General features: G+C 45.7%; 2 protein-coding genes across 2 annotated transcripts in view; one reads left to right on the forward strand and one right to left on the reverse strand.

The window, feature by feature from the left end:
• Positions 1-5,208, forward strand: part of PCSK2 (proprotein convertase subtilisin/kexin type 2) — a 271,507-nt gene extending 266,299 nt beyond the window's left edge. The window contains exon 12 of the mRNA XM_059134095.1: positions 1,972-5,208. Coding sequence (XP_058990078.1) covers positions 1,972-2,458 — 487 coding nt within the window. The 3' untranslated portion in view covers positions 2,459-5,208. The remainder of the gene's footprint in view (positions 1-1,971) is intronic.
• An 8,066-nt stretch (positions 5,209-13,274) lies between these two features.
• BFSP1 (beaded filament structural protein 1) overlaps positions 13,275-19,774 on the reverse strand; it is a 41,275-nt gene continuing 34,775 nt past the window's right edge. The window contains exons 6-8 of the mRNA XM_059134098.1: positions 18,023-18,243; positions 15,402-15,487; positions 13,275-14,394 (exon numbers count right to left, since the gene is read on the reverse strand). Coding sequence (XP_058990081.1) covers positions 13,439-14,394; positions 15,402-15,487; positions 18,023-18,243 — 1,263 coding nt within the window. The 3' untranslated portion in view covers positions 13,275-13,438. The remainder of the gene's footprint in view (positions 14,395-15,401; positions 15,488-18,022; positions 18,244-19,774) is intronic.

Consider the following 19,774-nt stretch of genomic DNA (forward strand, 5'->3'; position numbering starts at 1 on the left):
GTGGCCAATGGGTATTGCATGCATCAGTCGGCATCAGCATCCATGCAGAGGGCATATAATGGCAGCACTCCATGAAACTATTAAAGCATATATTTTGAAAGTTCCTCAGGAGAGTATTGACTTTCCCAGTGAGCCACCGGGTAAGTTTCAACGAGCCTTCCCCTCCCAGGTCTGTAGCTTTGCTTTCAAGGGCCATGCAGAACCAAAGCTGGGCTCTGAGCTGGGTGTGGGATCATCTTTTCATAAATGGGCTCCACAAGACGTGTTTTAAAATACCCACCATGTTACACTCCAAAATAAAATACCGTGTCAAGGAAGGATATTCACATAGTTTTTCCCTATGTGAATAGGGAAGGACCCCAGAGTACTAGGGGAGTACTAGGGGAGCTAGTACCATGATCCGGGCATTATGCTCCATGTTTCCACACGTGGTCTGATTTAATCTCACAAAACCCACCCACAATGACAGTGAGACTTCAAAGTATGCCAATAATTTGCCCAAGCTCTCCTGACCAGTAAGCATAGAAGAGAATTCTAACCCAAATGGATTTATTCCCAAAGTGTGGAGTCTTTCCATTACACATGCAGTTTAATGTGGTTTACTTTGTTATGTTTCTCACGCAAGAACCTTTAAGTATCTTGCCTTCAAGGGAGGCCATATCCAGGAAGGAGATCGGTTGTGTGGAAAGTCAGCTGAGGAATGCTTAGGCTGACCCTCCATGGGGCTCCAACTCTGTGACCAGAGAGGCTTCTAAATTCCCCTGATTTTTCAAGGGATACTCCTTCGCTAGGATTAATAACCCCATTTCAGCTTTTTCTGTGACAGTGATAACAATCACAATAGCAATGATTTTTTTTTCTTTTTATTTGTTCATCTGACAGAGACCCAGCAAGAGAGCGAGCACAAGCCAGGGGAGAGGCAGAGGGAGAGGGAGAATCAGGCTCCCCGCTGAGCAGGGAGCCCGATGCAGGGCTTAATTCCAGAACCCTGGGATCATCACCTGAGCTGAAGGCAGATGCTTAACCGATTGAGCCACCCAAGTGCTCCAGCAATAATTTTTATTTATCAAGATACTTAACATTTCAAAAGAAAGGCCTTATGAGGTCCTGTCTCAGCTCATAACTTTGGGACAACTTTGGGTTGTCCCAAAAGTAGACTCAGGGAGCACCTGGGTGGCTCAGTCATTAAGCGTCTGCCTTCGGCTCAGGTCATGATCCCAGGTTCCTGGGATAGAGGCCCGCATCAGGTTCCCTGCTTGGCAGGATGCCTGCTTCTTCTTCTCCCTCTGCTGCTCCCCTCCTTGTGGTGCCTCTCTCACTGTGTCTCTCTGTCAAATAAATAAATAAAATCTTTAAAAAAAAAAAAAAAGAAAAAAAGTAGAGGTGAGATTTAAGTGCTGACAATTTTTTGAGAGAAGCTCCCAGGAAATGCCAATGACAATTAGAGATGTGAGACAGGGAGGAGGAAAAGAGCCAGACAGGAGTGCATTGATAAGCAAGTTGTCACCATAGGCAACAGGGTGGACACTGAGGTGTCCCACTGAGGGATGGATGCCAGGGTATATTCCTCTGTCGCTTTCTATTCAAATCACTGGTAAGGGGTGGTCCCTGAGGGGTTCATTCCCTGACACTTTGGGGCTGCCCTGCACATTGGCTGAGCTAGCTCTCATGATGTGGGCTAGCCAATACCTGAGGCGCGAAGCGGTCAGAACACATGGGAGCCACAGCTGCAGATAAACTCAGAGAGGGCGTGGAGGGAGGAAGTGAGAAGGGCACAGGCAGCCTCTACTCCATTTCCCCTTCACACAGAAAGTATGGGTAAGGGCCATAGGTAAGGAGCTCAGGCTCACGCTGCTGGTCTGTCTGATTAGCTCCAAAGTCCCTACTCTTTCTGGCACCTGCAGCTACCTTCAAAACCCCAAGTATAGTGTGTCTACCCCTTACCATATCTCCTCATCCCTTTTCCCTCAGGAAAATACCATCCACTGGCAAGTTGGTGCTGAGCCTCACCACCGATGCATGTGAGGGGAAAGAAAATTTCGTCCGCTACCTTGAGCACGTCCAAGCTGTCATCACAGTCAATGCCACCAGGAGAGGAGACCTGAACATCAACATGACTTCCCCGATGGGCACCAAGTCCATCTTGCTGAGCCGGCGTCCAAGGGATGACGACTCCAAGGTGGGCTTTGACAAGTGGCCTTTCATGACCACGCACACGTGGGGAGAGGACGCCCGAGGAACCTGGACCCTGGAGCTGGGGTTTGTCGGGAGCACGCCCCAGAAGGGGGTGCTGAAGGAGTGGACACTGATGCTGCATGGCACGCAGAGTGCCCCTTACATCGACCAGGTTGTGCGGGATTACCAGTCCAAGCTGGCCATGTCCAAGAAGGAGGAGTTGGAGGAGGAGCTGGACGAAGCTGTGGAGAGAAGCCTGAAAAGCATCCTTCATAAGAACTAGAGCCGCAGCCGGGCCTCGACTGCCTCCCTCCCTCCCCCATCTCTGCCTCTCTGTCCTCGGTCCACACTCTGTCAGGAACCTAGCAATTACTGTCACTCTCTCATAAGCGATTTCAATCTCTCGATCTGAAGCTTCACTCACTGTCAATGATTTTTTGTTGTCACAATGGACGCAATCTTTTTACTTCTGTGCCCCAAATACAGTGTTCCCACCAAAACCTCTGTCCTATTTGTGACTCTAAAGTTCTTTATTTGTGTCATTCGAATAGGCGATAGCCAGCAAACAAAACTGGGACAGCTTTCCCCTCCATTTTGTTCCTATCTGAGAAGAGAATGCATTTAAAAAGCCACATGCAGTGACTCCAAGAGCATTTATTCGTGGTCTCAGCTGAGGACCTGCTACATAAAAAGGGAAAGATAATAACAGAAGGTAAGCTCTGAATTTCTAAAGCACAAAAGATGCTATAGGTCCTTTGGGGGAAAATGTTTGGAACTTAGCAAGATTTTTCAGTGACGTAGATGAAGGTAGGGTGATGTACAATTCGCCATCCATGACAGCCCTAATCACTGGCTGGGGAAGAGAGGGTCAAAAAGCATGACGGCTGGAAATCGTTCCACCAACACCAACAGCATAACTTGTCCTACTCAGCCAGTGTGATCCATGTAAAACCTCAGTAGCGTGGCTGTCCTTTTCACCAGCTGCTCTTCTGTCATGTAGAATCTGCTAGAGAAGCCCAAATCATTCTGTGTGTATAGAATTCATCCCAGCCCCAATTTTCTGGGGTTCCTCACATAGCTATCCAAAAGAAAAAAAGGCAAGAGAAATCTGGCAACACGCCTAGGAAAGAATATCTCGGTGGCTTAGAACACAGGAACGTTCCTCTTCCTCAATCACTTTGGAGCTTCTGAATCTGATGTGAGTAGTGAGATGAGTATTTTGGGTGCACATACACTTGGGCTTTGATCTCTAAAACATATGGTTGTGGTTCTTTGATGTGTTGGGGAAATGGCCTCCATTCTGGAAGAGGTGTGTGAAAGGTGAAGGGGATGTGTCTGAGGATGCAGACCGTCATTTGTGTGGAGCCTCTTCTGCCAACGGGGGGACATGCTGACCCGTCCCCTAGCAACGGGGGGCTGAAGGAAGCAAGAGAAGACCTCCATAGGGAAAGCACACAGTTACCATCTTGACAACTGAGCAACCCCTGAAGATGTTTAACAGGCAACCCAAAGGTGACACACTCCTCCCCCTGCCGACCCCACAAGACACAGCACCATTTCATTACCAAATAGAAATGCTTTCTATTGGACCCGTCATCGCTTTGTTTTTTTCCCCAAGGATTGGCCCCTTTGTGGGTTTGATTTGATTCCGGAGAACTGATCGACCACTTCTGGCTGCATTTCTCCCTTCTTGTGGGAGCGTGTGGCTAAGCTCAGAGTTCCTTTCCTTAAAGCCAGCAACGCAAGGGCACTAAGTTCCATTCCTTGGAGGTGGCGACTTTAAGAGAAAACTCTGGAAAACCCATTTTCTTTCTTTTCTCTGCCCCCCATATTGGCATGTATGTCTGTCTTCTCGAACACCATATGACCTTCTCTCTATAATGCTTTAAAATGTAATAATATTTATGATTTTTAAAAGAAGTTTATTACCTGTTGCGAAGGTCTTTTTAAACCAGTTTAGATTTAAAGAAAAAATTAAGGGAAACCATCAAAAATTCATTTCATATTAACAGTCTGAAAATAAACCAAAGGACATTATGTGTGCATATGTGTATAAGTGCACACAGAAATATATATATATATGTAGACTGTATACATGTGTGTATGTATGTGTGTGTATATATACACTTGTATAAATGTAGATACACACATATGCCTAAAATGTGTGTATGTGTACTTATTGAAAAAACTGACACCATATTCATCTCTAAAAGAATATTCAGAGAATATCAAGATGATTCTGGCTGAAGAAAAAAGCCGGTGGAAATTCAGGTGAAATGTTCATTGATTCCCATTGCCTCACTTCTGTAATTTTGCAGCTTTCTGTATAAACATTAAATGTCTTATATAGCAGCAAAAATATAAAATAGTTGTCCATATTTTCACAGCTGTGGTATAATTTATGAAATTAGAGAGTAACTTAGCAGCTTCTTAATAGAAATGGCCAGTTTTGATATGAGGATACAATATATAAAATATATATATAGTGCTATATAAAAATATTTGGTCTCTATTTCATTTTTTGCACCAGTATTAACGCAAAAATATGTCTGGCTAGTGAGGTTTTTACGATATCCCTGATCCTAATGCAAGAGACAGTTATTTATAATCATTTATTTTAAAAAATGAAAATAAATGAATTAATCGAGTTAACATTGTTACTCCCTGTGACAAAATTTTATAAGTAAATTTAAAAAGACATGTTGTAAATTAGGAAACTCAACAATAAAACATTACCTTCCAGAAACCATGTGGGATGTGATACATATTACTTAAAAACACTTTTATCCATTCCGAGAGCAGATAATAAAAAGTTGCCAAAGAGAGATCTAAAAAGCCTGCTTTCACAAATAAGCCTGAGAGATTTATAATTAGCAGATCAGTCACATACAAATTATGATCTACAGCAGCATTTTTCAAACTCTGGTTATATGCCGTTAATAAGTTGTAAAAAATTTTTTGGGAATCAAGACTAACGTTTTGGAATAGAATAAAACAGAATAAAATAGAAGCAAAACTGGAATAGAATATATCATGCATTTTAGTGAATATTGTTTCTTGAAATATTTGTTCTGTGTGTGTGTATAGAAAGCGAGAATGTGCGTGTGTGTGTGTGTGTGTGTGTGTGTGTATTGGCTCACAAAGTAAATATTTCTTACTGTGGGTCATGGTCAACAGTCTTTTAGAAAGACTCTTCTAGAATGTATTCATCAAGCTAGACTGAGTTATGCCGTAGTAACAAACAGCCCCCAAATTTTAGTGGCTTAGCACTGCAAAGGTTTACTTATCATTCACATGAGTTCCTCTGAGGGTTCAGGAGACTCCCTGAGACCACAGACTCAGGGACTCAGGGTGCTTTAATCTTTGGTATTGTGGTTTGTAAAAACAACACGAGACTGCTAAGTGACCACACAGAAGAGAACCCACAGAGAACCCTCATCCTCTCTTTTTCAGCCTGAAGGAGATACACAGGCCATTTAAGCTACTCTGCATTGGCCAATACTGGTCAGTGACCCTGCCTAAATGCAAGGCAGCTGGGAAATGCAGGACATCTAATGGAAAACCTGATGAGCTTTGGAGAGAGCTTGACATTCTCTTAAAATATACTAAGTACTGACTCACATGGCCTCCTCTCTTCATGGACAGTAGCGTGAACAGTACTGTCACCCATATGAGCACAAACTTTTCTAGCAATCTTAACAGTTATAAATAAAATACTAATGCATTGTATATATCATGCATGGTTCATTGAGAAAACAATGTTTAATTTTTTCCTAAGATATAAAACTTATCAAATCCAGTTAGTAAAATCTTAAGAGAGGCTATGACCAGAAACAGACATTGAAGGTGTAAGGTCCAAAGTCCGAGGTTGTGACCGAGACACTGCTTTTCTGTACTTAAGTTCAAAAATCGATTTCCAAAAGATAAGCTAAAACAGATCATTTTTCTAGTGTTATTAGTGTACTGTCATTATTAATTATCCCTTATAAGTTGACAAGAGTTGTTTCCATGTGATTAGTGCCTTTATTGTTTGGACTGAAAACCACATACTACAAATCCTGGGAAACATAGCTCAGCCTTTTAAGGGTTAGAGAGGGAAATGCTTAATTGGGGAACTGGCGCTCTCATAGCAAGAGCACGTTCTAGCATGCGAAGAGTTTATTTTGATAGAAATTTCTAAAAATCAAAATGCCAAGATTAAAGACAGTGGTTGTGAGAGAGAATAAAGGGTTCTAAAAACTCTGAGAGTCTGAAATAACATCAGCACAGAATGTGACCTGGACCAAGAAAGATGATTTGGCTGCAACCAGCTGGGTGGTTCTCTGTATCCAAAGAAGGAATGACTCAACAGAAAAGGTGGGGAGAGGGGCAAACATTCAGCATGTGGGAGCTTAAGAAAATGGAGAGTCAGGGGAACAAAAGTTGGCAGATGGGATCTGGAGCTGTTAAAGGTAGGGAACCACAATAGGCTTGGTACAAAGGGGAATTCCAGTCTCAGAAGAGCTGAAGTCTATTGAGGACAGAGCCCAATACATGGGAAGCCAACCTCAGTCAATACCACCCACCTGCCAACAGTCAGATTCCATGTCTACCCACAGCCTCCTGAGCCTTATTTGGCTTCCAAGGGACATTAACACCAGGAGAGGGGATAACCAGCATGAGGGACACCAGTACCTGGATCTCTAGGGGGAAAGAGATTACTTTCCATTGCAAAGTAAGTAGTTCTTCAGTTTTTCCACTAGTCTCTTATGTATCTAGTTGCTAAGAGACCCTTTCCTTGGGTTCAAAAAACGTCAGTTGACTTTGCTTGTGAATCATAAGGGACTGCGGAATCAAAGTTTAACCTGAGGCAAGTTCACCAAGCCAGCCTGCCAGCTTCATTTTTCTCTTAGAAGAGTCTCACTGCTTTGAACCTGAGGATAGAATGAACTGAGGGTGAGAAATACACTTGGCCCAAAGGAATGAAGACTTTGTATTGCTAAATTCTGCATGTTCAGCACCACATGGTTTGGGGTAGGGTGGGGGTGATTGGAAATCTTGGACCACGGAGTTTTAGATGCCTCAACAGCCAAATGATTCTCAGAATTCCTTTGGTTGGATGTTAACTGATCCTGATTTCCAACATGAGGCTTCCGACCAACCTGCCCTCGCCATCCCAAGTGTGGGTGACCCACCTCACAGTGCCCTTCAAAGATGTCCCTTTGCACCCAAGAGGATACCCCAGCAGCTACTCCAAGCTGGACAGAAGGCAGGTGCTGCAACTTGTTTCTTTCTCTGGAGCTGCTGACTGGCCACAGGTGACAGATAAACTTGCTAGGAAGCTCCTGATCACAAGGATACAAGTTTGCAGGTGAAGGGGCAGGTGTGACTAGTGAGGGTACTAGCACTGCAGAGTTATTGACCAGGGATGTATCTCATGGTAGAACATACATCTCGGGGTGCCTGGGTGGCTCAGTGGGTTAAGCCTCTGCCTTCAGCTCAGGTCATGATCTCATGGTCCTGGGATTGAGCCTGCATCAAGCTCTCTACTCACCAGGGAGCCTGCTTACCTTTCTCTCCCTCTCTCTCTCTCTCTCTCTCTGCCTGCTGCTCTGCCTACTTGTGATCTCTGTCAGTCAAATAAATAAATAAAATATTTTTTAAAAAAGAATATACATCTCAACCCCAAAGCCCTGTTTGTTTGGATAAAATATAAGTCCATGTGGCTTTTTGTGGCATTTATTTGTTTTCATCCATCATGAGAAATTGAAGTCAAGCATTGGTACTAATCAGGGTACCTGAATGACTCCTTTATCATCAATGTGCCAAATGTCATGAGTTTTGAGGGAACTTCATTCGCCAACACTCCAACTATGAACTTATGGTACAAAAATTGCAGGAAAACTAGATTATAATGGGTGCTTGGAGATATTTTCTTACAAGCTTTACGTTAAGGAGAGAACCAGGTGGAACGTTCCAACATGAAAGGGGAAAGAAGAAACAAGTAGAGAAGCCAGGTTAGACATGTCTTCTGATATGTAAATTCATTTTATGATAGACCCTGTTGGAGCATGCCCTATATGGGGGCTCAGCAAACTACAGTCCAGGAACCCAATCCAGCTTCTGCCTGTTCTTTTAAACACACTTATATTGTAATAACAATCATGCATGTTGGCTTTTGCATTGTATTTTAGCATGTTTTCATGCTAAAGCAGAAGGATTGAGTAGTTATAACAGAGGCCGTACAGCCTATAATCTGGCCTTTGTAGAAAACGCTTGCCAATCTATCTCCTTGGCCTCTCCGGGAGGTCACCTGTAGACAGTTTCTGCACCTGCCGAGGATGATTTGCTGGGGGTGTTCTCAGACTGCAGAGACGCCCCAGACCTAATGGGCAACAGGCAGAAGTGTCAGGGAATCAAGGCCCCAGGGCTGGAGCCACCCTGACCTGAGCAAGAATGGGAGCTGGTGCATACATATCCCAGCTTCCTTGCCTCCTGTTGGGACAATCTGAAGATTTCCTACCTGGTCTCTTCCGGGGTCCCCAGTGGAATGGGACCCCAGGTTCCCAGAGCAGTGGCTGGTAGATTCATGCAGCCCGTGCCAGTGCCTACCTTTCCTGCCTCAGACCCTCTTCTGTACCAGTCAAAAAACAGGAATCCGACCCGTGATGCTAGTAAGGAAGAGTGACATAAGCACCATAAAGTGAGTATGAAGAAATATCACCTACTTAATTAGAAAGGCAAAAGAGACCACTAAAGGACACGGACCAAGCGATCTAATACATGCAAGTCAAGGGCACACTGTGAAGGAAAAGGTGGCTCTCTGGGACCATGGTGGGATCCCTGAGAAGGGCACCACCCACCCAAGTCCCTCGCATGCCTAGAGCGGATGCTTGGGGGCAGGTGGACGGCCTGGAAGGCCCAAACTTTTGAACAGAGGTATCAACAGTTTGGTGAAGGCTTCTCTGGGGAGACTGTAATGAGTCTGGTTCTGGAAATTTTGGAAAAGTTGAAAACTGGGCCATGGCAGCGGCCATGGGAAGGAATGGCTGCTGCCCGGGGTATGAGGACAAACAAGGAGCAGGTCCCTTCCCCCACCTCCAGCCTTGCCCTCTTCCACTCCCAGGGAGACACTGGCAAAGCAGGGACACGGTCACAGGGTGCAGCCCCGGCACCAGAGTGTGGGGAGGCAGGCTTATAGCTAAAAGATGGGTGCTTCCTAATAGCCCTATATGTTCCTGTGATCACAGCTCTAGAAAACCCCCTGCACCCAGGACCCTGCCTAGGGGCTGCTTCAGGATCTCTAGGGTTGGATCTCTGAAACCAACTCTGCCTAATGGAAACAAATAAGCAATGTGTGCAAAGCATGTAGAGTAGCTCTCAGAACTCAAGGGAAGTCTGAAGAACCAGCCTCAAGGAGCCTAGAGGAAGAGTAGAGATAGGAGCAACCCTAGGAAGAGAGAGACAGAGGGAATGAGTGATGGGAACATCAGATCCACCAACCCCCATCACCAGCCAGCTCCAGCATTTATTTCCAGCCTCGGTTTTATTGGGCTCAACCGTGGGTCTTATTTGAGACACTTGCCCACCCCACAGCCAGAGGCAGACAGGATGTCTTGACAGTCTGATCAAGGTTGTATCTAGTGTAGGAGGAGCAGCCCCTTGGTCCAAAGTCAGGACTGCCACCTGAGGACTAGGGGCTGTTGCTGGGCACATGCCAACCAGGCAGCAGTCTTAGGTTGGGTCCTCCCAGATGCTGAGTCTGAAACAAGGTCAAGTCATTTACTGGAAAAGAGCATCTATATACAGGGAACAGGAAAGTAAGGGATGGAAGGAGACTGATTTGGGGCATATGGGTGAGTGGGTTTCTTTGGGGGTCTCTAGGGCTCACTGGGGAGAGTATAGAACACATGAGAGTTATTCCAATGGAGGGGAGAGGGAACTGGGGTATTTATACACCAGGTCCTGTCTCTCCTGGTTGAGGGCTGCTCCTGGGAGCACCAACGCCGCAGTGCTCCCAACATGCCAGGTGTGTAGACTGAGCACATTCCAATGACCACAGCAGCCCCTGACACCGACTCACATGCACTTGGCATGAGAAGCCTGGGGAAATAGAAATGAACCAGATCAACAAGGATCAGGGGATCTGGGGAATTAGCACCCAGGGCAGCTCACATGACAGCAGTTACTAGTCACTGACTGAAATGCTTGGTGAATGGGAGGAGGGGCAGCTTGGATTCAGTTTCCTTAGGGGGTAGATAGCTTCAGGAGACTCTCAGTCCCGGACTTGAGGCTGAGTCAGGGAGAAGGCAGAGTCTCTCTGGTGCAACAGTTCAGACCAGCCTCCTGCAGCACTGGCACTTAGGAACCTCGGTGCTTGTCAAATCTCTGGTGTTCTCTCATCATCGATGCTACAGGGAGGCCTGCACTAAGCCCCCACGTTCACGACAAGAAATACCTTTCATCAGATTTAAGTGCTTGTTTCCAGAGACCTCAGGGAGAGGGCAAAGCTAGAAAATGACCCCATTCTGCAGCTCCCTGGGGAAAACAGAACCAAGCATGGAAAGTGGAGAGAAGCAGGTAAAGAAAGAGCAACCAGGATTCTGGGGGACAGGGGACAACTAGCCCAACTAGACCCCAAAGTGTCCATTGCAGGCAGCCCCACATTTCCCAGGGTAAGCCTGGTTCAAGGGTGAAATGAGGCTGCCGAGAAATGGGTGTTTTCTTGGTTCCTGCCTCCCTCCTTGACCTCACCTCCTCCATTGTCCCTCTACAGTCCCTTTGATTTCTCCTCCTTGAACAGGTTAAGTTCATTCCTGCCCCAGAGCCTTTGCACTTGCAGTTCCTCTGCCTAAGATGCTCTTCCCTTGACTCTGCACATGACTGGCCCACCTTGTCATTCAGATCACATGTCACCTCAGCCATGGGGTCTTTGCTTGACCACCCAATCCAAAGTGGACCCCTGGTCACTCTTGCATGTCACCCTGTTGTTCCCTTCCTAGTCTCATCTCCCCAATGTTCTTTTATTTAGTTATCTATTTGTGCATTTCCTTCCTCTCCATGCCAAAATGTCCTGTCTGTGAGAGCAGAACCACATCTGATTTTCTCTGCTGTGTCCCCAGTGCCCAGAACCCTGCAGGGCACAGAACAGGTTCCCCAATCCATTTTTGATGATAGATTAAATATAATATAAAAATAAACTTTCTTTTCAAAAAGATGTTCCTGCCTTCTAAAATATGAACTGAACATACAGTCCACACAAAGTCTTATGTGGTTGTGATGTTGAATATAATATACTCCCTGATCCAAATTCCTAGTACATTCTGGGCTCCAGCTAATGGTTTCCATCATTCTCTTTAGCTTTTAAATTATAAATATTTCAGAAGTGTGTAATGGAGTGGGTCCTCCATTCTGCTTTTGGAAAGAACAACAAAAGCATATTTCTTTCTTGAATTCAAAACCTCAAATGAATTCAGAACAAGATTTTTTTAACGCTCTAAATAGATAGGAAAGGTAACCATTTAGTATTCTTCCTATTATTCATAACAAAGAAGTAATAGAACGTAATTTACGACTCCATCAATTTTCTCGAAAAATGTATCGCCGTCCTGCCAGATACTTTTGTTTAGGTAGATACAATAATCCATATATTTAAGCACATTTACCAGTGCCCTTATGAGCCTCTACACAGGGAAGGAGGAATTTCTCAACTGGTATAAGTAAAAAAAAAAAAAAAAAAAAAAATGCAGAAAGTTAGTAGAAAAACAGATACCTAGAGGCAAAATAGAAGTTTCTGTAAAGATTGTAGTTTGAGGGCACCTGGGTGGCTCAGTCAGTTAGGTGTCTGCCTCCAGGTCAGATCACGATCCCAGGGTCCTGGGATGGAGCCCCACATTCGGCTCCCTGCTCAGTAGGGAGTCTGCCCCTTCCTCTCCCTCTGCCCCTCTCCCAGCTTATGCTCTCTCTTGCTCTAGCTCACTCTCAAATAAATAAATAAAATCTTAAAAAAAAAAAAAAAGAAGAGAAAAGATTATAGTTTGAAGTAATTTGTTTCCTAGGAAGTGACACAGTAAGTACCAGAATGCACACGTGTATGAGTCCGTGTGCACATGTGTGCAAGAGAATGTGCAAACACACATATATCACGGTGTACTGCATTACAGTCACCGAGATCATTATAAACCTGAGAAATCTCCCCTTATCAGCACAGCACGCTGTCTGGAACACAGCATATGCTCCGTAAATGGTGGACTGGAGGAATCAATTTAGTAACTCCCCCACAAGGAATGTGTCAATGACATTTGATTCTGCTTTTTGGAACCTGACCCAGGATCCCAATTTCTGAGTGAGAACATTTTCACTGACTCTGACACCGGGACACTGGGGACATAAGCTGTGCCAGCTGCCCCACTTCACTTTGGTTCTCATGGCCCCTTACCATTGCCGAGTATCTCCACACCTGAGGTCCGAACACCTGCAACCCTACTTCTGCACCTGTAGGTTTTCTCGGCGCCTCCCCACCCCCTGCACAAGCTAGCGCCCTGCAAGCAGCCCTCCGCACTGGCTGACAGGAGTTTATGGCTGGTGAGCCCCGCTCCCTCACCAGCTCTGAAGCGTGTGTTCTACTCCGTCTCCCAGCATCCCTCGGGGCGACTGAGCTCCACGTGCCCACAACGTTAACTGATACAGGAGCGCACACGTCTTACTGGCTGCCTTGCCGCCCCCCGTCTTCCTCTTGCACTCCCTTCCTGGTCCTTCCTGGGATCACATCCCAAAGAAATCCGTTCAAACCCCTGCTTCAGGATCAGCTTGTCGGTGAACCCGAACGAAGACAGATACCTTTCACCCTGTACCGCCGACAAAACACTCCTACACCTGAGCACGTTTGTGCTTAAAATGCAACAGAAAACCACCAGCTGCTTCAATGAGCATGCTTCTGTGTGAAGTCCAGACACTTCCGGACTCTCTAATGAGTCTCTCAATGACCCATGGTGAAGAGCACATCTCTTTCCATAAAGGAGCAGAGTTTGACGGCCCCTTGAACGTGGCACCCTGCCCTGAACACGGCTGACCCACCTACTCTCCCAAGGGTCCTGTTAATTAGACAAAGGGTGTGCGAGCAAAGAAAACTTTTTAATTAAGGCTTCATTGGCAATGTCAGACGGGCCAACTATGGTCTAAACCAAACAAGGAACCCTCACTCTTTTATCACGTGTCCTAAAGTAACAAAGCACTTCCCCTACAGTGGCCGCAAAGACATTGTCTCCCATCGAGTCCAGGCGTTTTAAGAGCTCTTCTCTCCCGATTTCTTCTTGTTTGCCTTTGTCTTCCCAATCATGGTCTCCACAATGACAGCTGTTTCCTCATAGGTCTGAATGCTCTCGGTTGAAAACTTCTCGATGGACTCCATCACTTCCACCTTCTCATATGCCAACGTCCTGGGGGGACTTCTCTCCTGTGGGCTGCTGCTCCTGGCCCCATGCTCCTCAGATCCACCCTGAGCCACCCCAGGCCTCTGAGACTGGGGTGGAGACGGTCCCTCCGGACCAGGTGTGACCACGGGACAGGGCCTCTTGGACACCTCATCCTCCTTTTGGTCCTCCTGTTTCTCCCCAGGCCCTTTCAGTCCTTCGGCATTAATCTCATTCTCCTTGCTGGCTGCATGCTGGTTAGGTGGCTGTCCGTCTTCCTTCCCCTGAAGATCCCCCTGTCCGTTCTCCAGCGGGGGCCCGGGCTGCTCAGGAGATGGCTCCACAGGGCTGCCGTGATGCAGAGAGTCATCCTCGATGGAAATGATCACTCCACCTCTGGCTGGGATAGAGGACGAGCAGAACCCAGGGTCCACATAACTGGCATCCCCAGAGACCAGCACATACCGCCCTTTGGTGTAGAGGTCAGCTGGGGGCTCGGGGTCTTGGGGGCTTTTCACTTTCTCCTTGACCTTCTTGAATAGTTTCCCAAAGGCTTTGCTTATCTGCCCTCCATCCGGTACGTCCTCTGGACACGCTTCTGGGGCTGGGGGACTGGTTTCATCACCTTGTGATTCAAGTGTACCTTCGCCGCCTTCTTTAGGAACGACCTGCTCCAGCTTTGTGTCTTCTGGACCCTGCAAGGGTAGGTCTTCCAGACTTTCGTCAGCTTTGTCTTTAGCTATGATCTCCTTTTTCCTTGGAATGTTCTTGGGGAGACCTTTTTGTCTTGGTTTTGCTGTTGTTATATCCTGCACAGCCCTAGTGAGATCTAAAAAAAGGGGAGAGTTTAAACTAAAGTCAAGTTTATCGATGAAAGAGGAAGAAAACGTATTTGTTGAAAAACAGGCTGTCAATAAATAAATTATTAATATTTAAATTAAAAAATTAAAATTAAATAAATAAAAGAAAAATAGGCTGTCTTGGAGACGAATGCCTAGCACTGGGGTAGACTTTGCAATACGCAGGGCAAGCTGTTTGGGTCTGACCCATAGCACCCATACCCACATTAAGGTCCCACCTCTACAACGAGCTGTGTGACTTTGGACAGGTCGCTTGACCCCTCTGGGCTTGCAGACGGGAGGGAAGGTGCTGCCTGTTCTGACACTCACAGTTTCCATCACACTGAGTACAACTTACTGGAACATTCTATGGCAATAACACTGGGTGTCCATACCCCAGCCCCTGCTGAGCTCATGATTAATACCAGTTAATGGAACTCATTCTACAGAGTCATCCTCGCCTTGGACTTTTCTAAAGGAGAGACAGCAGATCTGCCTGGGTCTCCCATGTGTTCTGAATGTCTTCGGGTACCGGAATCATATTGATTTCCTTTGCTCCATATGTACTGCAAGCTAAATAAATACAAATACCCCTCAAGTGGCATCCCCTTCCTCCTGGGCAAAAAGAGCAGGCAATTATTAAATTCAGAAATAATAGGAATCTTGAGCCACCTAGACAGCTCGGTTGGTTAAGCAACCAGCTCTTGATTTTGGCTCAGGCCATGATCTCAGGGTCCTGAGATTGAGCTCCACATCAGGCTTAGCACTCAGCATAAAGTCTGCTTGAAGATTCTCTCTCCCTCTGTTCCCTCCCCTTTTCTCTCCCTAAAATTAATAAATAAAATCTTTAAAAAAAAAACAACATAGAGAGAACATTTAATTTCCAGATGGATCAGAAGAAAGCATGAATGCCAAGTTCAGGAAGAAAGACATTTGACTTTTTTTTCTTGCTCTTCTATGATGGAAAACAGCAGAAGCCAGGGTTGAGGACCATTACCTTTCCCACCAACCCGAGAGCTGAGAGAGGTTCCATGGCTTGGGGTGAACAGTGTGACGGGAGTTTCAATGAAGGCAGAGCTCAGCCTGGAGAAAGAACCAAAAAAAAAGGATGGTCACCAGCTTTAATTCATCAAACTACATAGTCGGTCAGGGCAAGGAGTGACTCTCTGATATGAGCAAAAATGAGGAAAGCTTTCTCTGGATCAGACTATTAATGAACCACATATGTACTTACACACTAGACGAGCATGGGAAGGATTTCTTTGAGCTGAAGTCATAAACTATGAAACACACATATAGGAGAATTGTAAAATGGGAATTGCTTATAATCTAAAAAGGTCATTTCTCTGTTCAAAAGAGTTTCTGTTTTGTTTTGTTTTTTAATAGAACAGTAGCCAGGCCAGGGTGAAGTATTTAGGGCAATCAAGATATGATAACTCCAACTCTTTTTTTAAAAAAAAAAATCATATGCATTATATAAATAGAGAAAAATTGATAAAGCAATGGAGATAACATTTAAACAAGTGGTGAGTCTGTGAAAACAGTGTTCAGGCGTTCTGTGTTCTATGCTTGCAACATTTCTATCAACTTGAAATTAGAACGAAATTAGAACTCTGTGAACAAACTAACAAAAGGGCTATCTGATGAACTTTCTGTAAAGCCTTGCCTCCAAAACAAAAATTTTCAGTCACTTGTGCTAGTTCAAGATTTATTTTCATGTGTGCATAATGCACTCACTATAACATAAATATAATTTAGGACTGTGCAATAATCCATGGATGATAACTGCAGAAAGAAAAAGAAAATCTTGCTTTCTCTGCTCAACATCTGAGCACTGGCAGTCAAGATAGAGCATCCAGAGTGAAGAAAAGAACTGCTCCTCGTGGAGTAATACTGGGTGTTTCTTTTTAAATTCAATCTAGTCCCCCCAAATCAGCAAGACTGAATCAAAGAATCCATACTTAATAGAGAGTGAGAGTCCTTCTACGAAGTAACTTCTGTGAGTCCTCAAACTGATCTCTGAACAGTATCTACAGATACAGACATGGACACAGACACATATAGATGATGTAGGTGTAGACCAACATAATACAGATGCAGACGGAGATAGAAACGCACATGTACCTGACACAAGTGTGCATGACAATGACATCGGCGCAGGTATAAGGGTGCCCATACCTGAAGATGATGTAGATCTAGATGACGTAGATGCAGATGAAGAATAGGGGTAGGTATCGGCGACAAAGATGTAGACGGCATTAGATGTAGGTGTACGTGGTATAGAAGTAGATGATGTAGATGTAGTTGTAGATGATGTAGATAATGCAGAGATAGGTGTGGATGAGGTAGGCGTAGAAGGTGTAGATGCAGATCATGTAGATGTAGGTGTGGGTGGGATAGACGTAGGTAAGGTAGGGATGGGTGTAGGGATGGGTGTATGTGTAGATGTTATACGTGTAGACACAGATGATGTTGGCATAGGTGTAGATGCTAAAGAGGTAGTTGATGTAGATAATGTAGCTTTCAGTGTAGATGTACGTGTTCCCATGGATGATACGGATGTAGATGCAGATGTAAGTGCAGGCGTCAGTATATACAGACGTGTAGAGCGATGATGAAGACTGTAGGTGTAGGTGATAGAGACATGGAGAGAGAGATTGAGAGAGGGCTAGGGTATTCAGGATAGGGACAGGAAATAGAGGTAGGGGACAGCGAATAGAGATAGGGATGGGGTAGGGTGAGGGATAGGGATTAGAGATGGGGATAGGGATAAGGAATGGGGACAGGGACAGGGGATAGGGATAGAGATGCTTTCCCTGCTCTCCTAAAGTTGATGGAGCTCAAGTCACAGCTCCATGATGAACAAGACCACCCAGTGCATCGACAGTCACACTACTGACCCAACCAGCTGATGAAAACGATAGTGGGGCGCCTGGGTGGCTTAGTGGGTTAAAGCCTCTGCCTTCAGCTCAGCTCATGATCCCAGAGTCCTGGGATCAAGCCCCACATCGGGCTCTCTGCTCGGCAGGGATCCTGCTTCCCCCTCTCTCTCTGCCTGCCTCTCTGCTTACTTGTGATCTCTGTCTGTCAGATAAATAAATAAAATCTTTTTAAAAAACAAAAAGAAAGGAAGGAAAGAAGGAAGGAAGGAAGGAAGGAAAGAAGGAAGGAAGGAAGGAAGAAAGAAAACAACAATAGTAGCAGCAGTAACACTACCACCACCTCCAAGCTCTTGCTGAGTGGGGCACTGTGCTACGCACCCCACCTGCCTCATCTCATTGAGTACTCCTTGTCATCCTACTGGCTAACATGTCTACATTCCCAGAGGCTTGAGGAGCCAAAAGCAAGCTTCTCTGTGAGGTCTTTTGCGACCACCCTACTAAAAATTTCAAACACCCCCACCATTGCCCTCTGGCCAGGCCCTCTCTCGGGTCACCAGGTACTCCATGGTGCTTGTCTTCTGTTCCAGAGTCATCCATCAGCTGCCTCCCCAACTAGGATTTTAGCTCCACAAGGCCATGGAGCCTGACCCGTACCCATCACCTGGCACACAGGAAGCAAGAGGCTGGAACAGGGAGAGGGATGCAGTCTCAGAGCGGGGCCCATCTGTGACCTCACCTGTTGCCTTCATTCTCAATGATCCGGTGGTACCGCTCCAGCTCGTTCTTCAGCGTCTGCTGGGCGACCACCAGCTGCCGGCAGTCGTAGGAAGACCTCTCCAGGCTCCTCTCGGCTTCCTCAATCTCCTTCCGCAGGGTTTCAATCTGTTCATTATAGAGCTGAATCTCATCATCGTAACACTCGTGGGCATCTTTAATAGCTTGTTCCAGGGCCGCAGTCTGTGGGCAAAGACATAGGCATGAGGAAAGCCCTCCTGCCTCTCCTAAAGACACAGGCTTGGCAGGAAGAACCCAGCCTCAGGTACCCCATTTTGTTTGCTTTGCTCCTTTGTTCCTCCTCCAGTTTCACTGTCAGCAATGAATCACTTTGGAATCCTGGAGCCAGAAAGGAACCTGAATGCTAGCCCTGTCTGAAATCTGCCCTTAACGGAGCCCTCACCAAAGACAGGCAGGCTAAGGATGGCAATCCTAGGAAAAAAAAAAAAAGAAAACTGCTGTCCCTGGAATCAGATGTACAATTTGGATAAACTGTATTATTCATATTCTGAGTTAGCATAAATCTGCCAAAAAAACAGAAGCACACATACTGAATAGATAAGATGCTATTTTTGCTAAAATAAGGAAGAAGGGGTGTTCTTTGTCCTTATTTAATCACTATGACACTTTACTTTTGTCCTAATTTCTAGTTAGTAGAGTTATATGTGTGGGCAGCTGAAGTGTACAGAGTTACACTATTAACACACTGACACAGGGCAAGTCAAAAATAAGGTAAGAAAATAGAAATATGATAAATGTGGACTTATATTCACTTTAAGAGCTTCTAACAAGAGTCATGGGTGTACTCATTTACAAGCTTAGAATTTGTGTAGTCGTGACGCTTTTGCAATCTCATTTTCCGAGTAGAAAAGAATTCACCATGCATTATCAGTCCTCAAAACAAAATGAAACACACCAAAAAACCACTTCTACCTAGAACGGTGCATCCCAAAATTAAAGGAGTCATGGGGGCTGGACAAGTATCGGAGTTCAACTTCCTATACGTCTGCTAAAGGCATTTCCTGCACGCAGCTGAATGTGCATATTGAACAGTCTAGAGGATGAGAATTCCTACGACACCTGATTGCCTTAAACAGTGAAGTTTCCTAACTGGTGACACTTGAAAACTTAGCTTACAGTGGTTTCTGGAAATGTGTCTGTTGTATCAGCAAGGAAGGAAGGAAGGAAGGAAGGACAGCGGGGCAGAAGGAAGAAAGGAGAGCAGGAGGGTGCGGAAGGAGGTGGGAAGGAAGGAAGGAAGGGGAAAGAAGGGGTACGCCTACTCCACACTTCAGGAAGTCATCTGCCAGCCCGTGTCATCCCCTTGTCTGATGTCTGTGCCGTCTCACTCACTGAGGGGTCCCAGCAGTAGTGTGACCCCACTCTCCTGACCAGAGCTACAGAACCGGGGCTGGGTCAGACACAGACCCGCCTATCACATGCTTCCTCTCTGGGGAATTTGGAAAAGGACCTCAGAAATAGCAGTGAGCTGGTGGCAGGTTCACAGAACCCTGGGGCTGCCATCCTGGAGTGGCCATCTTTCGCAACGTGCATGAAGAAGTTAAGAAAAGCAGTTCTTCAGACAGGCAAAGAAAGGAAGCCAAAGGGCAAAGACAAACAGAGATGAGAGAGTTTGTGGGAGAGAAGGGAGACAGACGGTGAGCAGCTACCCCAGATCTAAGTTCCTGGTTCCTGCCCGGAACCCTGCTCTCAA

This window comes from Mustela lutreola, chromosome 9 (genome assembly GCF_030435805.1).
Source record: "Mustela lutreola isolate mMusLut2 chromosome 9, mMusLut2.pri, whole genome shotgun sequence".
NCBI classification, from domain to species: Eukaryota; Metazoa; Chordata; class Mammalia; order Carnivora; family Mustelidae; genus Mustela; species Mustela lutreola.